Raw genomic sequence first — 6865 nt, 5'->3', positions numbered from 1 at the left:
TCGCACGGGCTACAGTAACGTCCAAAAGCTAGGGTTTTGCAGGGGCGGCATCGACGTCCCAAAGCTAGGGTTGTGTGTGCGTTATGTAGGTGTGCTGGTTTGAGAGAAGACCAAGTATAGTGGGATGGACATTTGCTTTCTTTCGCCTTCAACTTTTGCTTCATGTGTGATTTTTTACCTAAAAGGGGTTTATCTCTTATGGGCTTTTCCTTTTCAAGATCTCTAGTTCTTCTCTGAACTCCTTGATCAATGCGTTAAATATAATTAATATTGTTTAAAAACTAACTATAAACACCGTGGTAAAAACTCTAAATAACTATTACATAGTAAAAGATGCCACACATACCACCCACATATAAAATTTGTTTGAAAGCTAACCAGTACCATTAATATTAGAACTACCTATCACAAATACAATTAATTCTACAACTACTACTTAGTACGGCAAAATAAATACGAAAGACCAAACCACAAAACATTTTCTTAAATATACAATAAATCATGAACAAAAATAGACTTAACTACTTTATTTATTTATTTATTCAATTTGATATTTTAAAATATAATAATATAACTAGATTAATAAAATTTACATCATTATAGTTATATAAAATATTATTATGTATTAGTTATAAATTATTATACGTAAACTGAAATTATTAATATTTTTGTTTATTAAAATTGTACTTGTGGTTCATGGTTATTATTCATAGTGTATTGCTGACCACTTTCACCTTCACATATAACTTCAACACCAAGCTTTGCACTCACCATTACCACACAGCAAAACACAGAGAGAAAAAACTACACTAAAATGGCAGAAGAAATAGGGTGCAGAGCTCTGGAGATAGCGATTTCATTACTTTGGGAAGCTGTCAAAAAGATGAAAGGTCTCCGAGAAGAAGTTCAAAATATTGAAAATGAACTTGTACGCTTGCGAAATTCCATCGATAAAGCAGATGAAGAGGCTGAAGCTGAAAGAGATGACCGTCTGCGCGAAGAGAAGAAGATAACGTCGATGCGGCTGAGAAGAGAACTTTTTCTCAAGGAAGATGTGATTGAAGAATATGACATCCGTATTGGACACGTTCCTCCACCGGCAGCTTCATTCTCTAAGGCTGTTCACTGCATCCGAACTCTGATCCCTCGAATTCAAATAGCATATAAGGTTGAAGATATTAAAAGCAAAACTAGTCATCAAGAATTGGGATCAAGCACTTCTGTAGAAAATCAAAGGAATTCATCGCACCACCATCTATCTGATCTGGAGACGCAAGAGGAGGTTTTTGGCCTTGTTGAACCTACAAAAATATTGAGAGGTTGGTTGAAAGAGGGACGAGAAGAAGGAGAAGAACGCACTGTGATTACGGTTGTGGGTATTCCAGGAGTTGGAAAAACCACTCTTGCCAAGCATGTTCTTTACAAGGTCCATGACGACTTTGTGTGCCACGCACTGATCAGAGTCTCTCAATCTTACACTGTAGAAGGACTGTTAAGGGATATGATACGCAAACTTTACAAAGAAAGAAAGGAAGATACACCTCCTAAAATTTCTAAGATGGATGAAGACTCCTTGAAAGAAGAAGTCAGAGATTGCTTGCGGAAGAAAAGGTATGTTGTCTTATTTGATGACGTATGGAATGAAAATTTTTGGGATGACATTCAATCTGTTTTGATTGATGATAAAAATAAAAGTAGGATAATAATCACAACAAGGAACGTGAAAGTTGCAGACTTTTGTAAGACTTCTTCTATTGTTCAAGTATATAACCTTGAAGAACCTCTAAGTCCAGAAGAATCTTTGAAATTGCTCCACAAGAAGGCACGTTATGGTTCTGACGGACATTGTCCCCATGAACTTAAAAATGTGTCTTTTGAAATTCTTAGGAAATGTAAAGGTTTACCTCTAGCAATTGTGGTCGTTGGCGGTCTTTTGAGTCAACGAAAGGAACAAAGTGCCCTTGAATGGACAAAGTTTAGTGAAGAGTTGAAGAGGAATCGTAACTTAAACGGTATAACAGACATTATAGGTTTCAGTTATAATGATTTGCCAATACATCTCAGATCATGTTTATTGTATTTCGGAATGTATCCGGAAGGCTATGAAATTGAATCTGATAGATTGGTTAAGCAGTGGGTAGCTGAGGGTGTTGTTACACCTGATACCGAGAAATCTTTAGAAGAAGTTGCAAATGAATATTTATTAGGCTTGGTCCATAGAAGTTTGGTGCAAGTGTCTTCAATTTCCTTCGAAGAAAAATTTATAAAATGTCGTGTTCATGATTTAATACACGTCATGATCCGTAGAAAAATCAAGAATACTTGTTTTGGCGAGTATATTGGTGGTGGTGGGGATGATCAATCTGAGTCAAGTGGGTTGGTTCGACGTCTGACAATTGCAACCAATGATGTAATTAGAAGTACTGAAACCTCACTCATTCGGTCAATTATAATCATTCCAGGAAAACAAGAAGAATCATGGTTTGTGCAATTGGAGAGAAAAATTCTTAAAGATGATATGTCATTGAAGGTACTTGATTATGAAGATTCTGCATTACCTCGTGTTCCTAAAAAGTTGGGGAATTTAATCTACCTGAGGTATTTAAGCTTTAGGAGAACACTGATAAAAACTCTTCCAAAATCCATTGGTAAGCTCCTGAACTTGGAGACCTTGGATATACGAGAAACAAAAGTGTGTAAGATTCCAAAGGAGACCACCAAGCTTCGAAAGTTACGGCATCTTCTGACACCTAACTGTGCATATTCTTCAATTGAATGGAAGGATATTGGAGGCATGACAATGCTACAAAAGATACCACAAGTGCGTGTGGAGTTTGATGAAGTGGCGATTAGAGAGGTGGGAAAGCTAAAGCAGTTAAGGGATCTGAGGGTGCTTTGTTTCACCGGAGAGCACAACAATTTTCTTTGCTCTTCAATAAAGGAGATGGAACACTTGCAGGCACTACGCATTGAAACATCTGGTCATCACCGCAGTGAAGTAGTCGACTTGAACATTACGTTACGAAATTCTAAACTTAAGAAGCTTTTCCTTGATATGAAGTTAGAAAGGTTACCCAATTGGATTCCTCAACTCCATAATCTTGAGAGATTGACCTTGCGCCTCTCTGACTTAACCAATGATCCGTTGGAATCACTAAAAGATATGCCTTGTTTGACGGTTCTCTCTTTAACCTACGCTTATGAAGGTCAAATATTGAGTTTTCAACGTGGAGGGTTTCCGAAACTAAGGAAGCTAATTCTCTCAAATCTTTGGAAATTGAATTCGATCCGTATTGATGACACAGCACTGCAGTCTTTGGAATATTTTGAGTTGACATGCCTTGATGAACTCAAAACTGTACCCGAGGGCTTTCAATCTCTGGAGAAACTTAAATTTCTTGATCTCCTTTCTATGCCAACTGAATTTGTGGAGGAAATTGATCCCATTGGTAAAAACAAGCACTGGAGCATCAATTATGGGCTATAGGTGATCCGCGGTACATATTTAGCATCCTAAGATTTTCATCACTATAATCTTCTTTTGTGTTAATATTTTACGCTTTGAATTGGTAGGTGTTGACCTCAACTCATGAATATACGTTTTTTTATTTTAGATGTTCATAAGTGTCATCATGATAAACACTTGAAACGTGCGATTTAGGAAGAAGTTTAGTCTTTTTGTGGTGTTTGTAAAAGTGTATACTTTGTGTAAATTTAGTATTTAGGCACATAATAAATTTATGTACATTTGACTGTGTTAACTTTAATTAATATTCTTTAGGATTTAGGGTTCTTAATTGTAGATGTTCCAATCACTTGTGTACAATTGTGAATTTTAGGAGAGATGTGATATTTTTTTTTATCAGCAATAGACAAATGAATTAAAGGGAAACATTTCAGGAGTGTCCCAACCCTTATACAAAAAAAACTTACAAAATAACAAGTATTAAAATCTAGGTTCCTTTGGCTCTTGTTTTAACATAACAAGAAAGAGCATAAAACTAAAGAGATCATCTACATAACAGATGACTACAAACATTTCCAGAGAACAATGACATACACTCAAACAAACTATGCTTAATACCCTGCTACTAAACCTGAAAACAACAGTGCCTAGACTCCAAACACTTGAACTGCAGCAAAAACAACATAAAAACAGCACCAAAACTGCAGCATAAACCAGAATTTATACAGCATAAAACCAGCTAAAACAGTACTAAAACTGCAGCAGAAAACCAGTATTTGTACATCTTAAAACCAGCACCAAAACTGCAGCAGAAAACCAACATTTATACAGCATAAAACCAGCAAAAAACAGTACCAAAACTACAGCAGCAAACTAGCACCAAAACTGCAGCAGAAAACCAACATCTATACAGCAAAAAACCAGCATACCTTCTTTGGCCAAAAAGGAATCACACACAAAGAATTGCATCATCCAAAACCAGCATAGGGCCTCTCCCTTGTGTTTTTCCTTCAAGAAAAACAGGTTCATAAACCAACTCTTCCCTGCCCATCAAAGGAGAGCTATGATATGAGTGAAGATTCCCTAAAGTGCTCTCTCTTGCGACCCTTGAAAGGGTGGATCTGGATTTGATGCATCAAATGCAAGTCCCGTCATTTTCTGATGATGTTTTCTAAGCTTCCTTCTTTCTCATTCTCTTTTCTTTTTCAAAATGTGTTTCTAAATTGTAGTTTCGGGGTGAATCCTAACTGGAACTTGATGTTTTATGTAATTGAAGTTAATTTTATTTTTTTTATCAGTAAACAATATAATGAATAAAAATGTAGCATTTTGATGGATGTTCATTTATGTGATCGCTTGTCTCCTGTTCCAATGAGTTCATAAATTGTTCACTTCACTCTAAGTTATCTTATTCTCTCTTGATCATTTCAAAATTGGAAGACTATAATTGGATTCGGATAAAGCAACATGATTGGAGATACTATAATTCTTGTCGTAATTGTAAATTTTTAAGTAGTTAGGGCTTTGAAAAAGGTTTATAACCTTCAACTACTAGTATTATTTCAATTATTTAAATTTTAAAGTTGAAAATTAAAACCTTCTTAATTAATTAAATATTAATTTAAAAATTATTTAACAATAATAAAACTAATTTAAATACACATATTTTTTTATTTTTTTAAAATTAATTTTTATTTAATAATTTTTTTTATAATGGTGAAGGTGTCTTCTTAGTTATATTTATTAATTTATCTTAAGAATTGAAATGTTATTTCCTTAATTGCATTATATTTAACTTTGATTTGCTAAAGATGATTATTCTAATTTGTTTGATTTCTTAATTTAATTGTATTTAACTTTGAAGTGTTTCGTGAACATTTTTTTATTGTAATAACATACTTGTTATTAACTTTTGAAAATTCCACATTAACAAAGGAAAGATTAATTTATAATATTTAAGTAAAGAGAAATCTTACTTTATTGAAGTAGCTTTATGAGCTTGAGTCATACTTAAATTCTATTATCATAATATGATATTATAAGTAATTTTTTGGTATTTATTTTAATATTTTTTTGTTTTCTTTCGTGAATGTTTTTGATGAAAACTCTAATGTTTTATAGTTGACTGTTTCTAGTGGTATGATTATGTCACTAGTGCAGAAAACACATATTACATCGATTTTATGAGACATATTATACCGATTTTATCACCGATGTAGATTTCAGTGATGTAAAATGTCAATCACATATTATACTAGATGTAAAAACCGGTGTAATATGTACCAAAATTTGAGTAAAATAATTCAAAAATATGTTCCCCAGAAGGGACATGTTAAAACGGTTGGGACAAACAACCGGTGTAATATGTGCTCCAAGTTAAAATACTTAGTCCACATATTACACCGGTTAAGGCCACAACCGATGTAATATGTTAGAGTTTTTTTTTTTTATAACTTTACTAAAATACAACACAACAATAAGAAATGCATTTATAGTGGTAGATTTGTACGAGTTAGTTTTGAATTGTACGGGTTTTATAGTGGTAGATTTGTTTGTCTCTCTATTTGTTGGTTTGGGAGACCAGTGAATTTGTCTCATATTTTTTAGGTATGTATAAGGGTTGAATCACCCCTTAAGTGGTTCCTGTTATTCAATCCTTATTGCTGATAAAAAAAAATAAAAAATGCATTTACCATCAACCATAAAATTCATATTTTCATTTCACATCAGGACAAAAATACGATCTAGTAAAATTCTTGCCTTCCCTTTGTCCCTTTTCAACCAAGACCAATGTGCAATTAACAAATCGTGCACATCCAAGGTGAAATAAAAAAACAAAACACCATTTAATCATAATCTAAAAAAAAGAAAAAATCACAGTTGACACAAACAACAAAACAGTGTACAACACAGACACCATTAGTACAGAAAAAAAATACACAAAAGATCACTAAACCTAAAAAAAGAAGAGAAACACACAAAAAAAAGTTTAAAATAAAAAAGAAGACTACCACTCAATAATAAATTAAATGAAATTTGAAAAAGGGTTTTCGTATTTCAAGCCTCACCGACACAACATTCGATCAACAAATCATGCGCATCTCTGGCAACACACACGTCCGAGGGCAACATCTCTTAATATTTTGGTCATTGTGGCTGCAAAAAGGATGATTTTTCAAAAAACATATAAAAAAATAGAAATATCCTCAACTAAGCATCTAAAGTCACAAATATGAGAAAAAAAAGGTCTAGCGAGATACTTTTAGGAAGCGAAATAACTTCTTTGGCTTCTCCAACTATGTCCATAGGCTCCATCCTGAGATCGAAAAAGAGTTAGCAAAACGAAAACAAAAAGACAACACAAAACGCAGATTTGAAGAAAAGAGAAGCAAATGCAAT

The 6865-nt window shown here is 33.6% G+C and overlaps 1 protein-coding gene across 1 annotated transcript; it reads left to right on the top strand.

Moving 5' to 3' along the window:
• The first annotated feature begins 725 nt into the window (after positions 1–725).
• LOC137831304 (disease resistance protein RPM1) lies at positions 726–3796 on the top strand. Its single transcript, XM_068638928.1, has one exon. It carries the CDS (start codon positions 815–817, stop codon positions 3485–3487), a length of 2673 nt encoding a protein of 890 aa, XP_068495029.1. The 5' UTR covers positions 726–814; the 3' UTR covers positions 3488–3796.
• The last annotated feature ends 3069 nt before the right edge of the window (positions 3797–6865 follow it).

The sequence above is a fragment of the Phaseolus vulgaris genome, chromosome 6 (assembly GCF_051622355.1).
Source record: "Phaseolus vulgaris cultivar YP4 chromosome 6, ASM5162235v1, whole genome shotgun sequence".
Taxonomy (NCBI): domain Eukaryota; kingdom Viridiplantae; phylum Streptophyta; class Magnoliopsida; order Fabales; family Fabaceae; genus Phaseolus; species Phaseolus vulgaris.
This window is presented reverse-complemented; position numbering and strand designations above follow the sequence as displayed.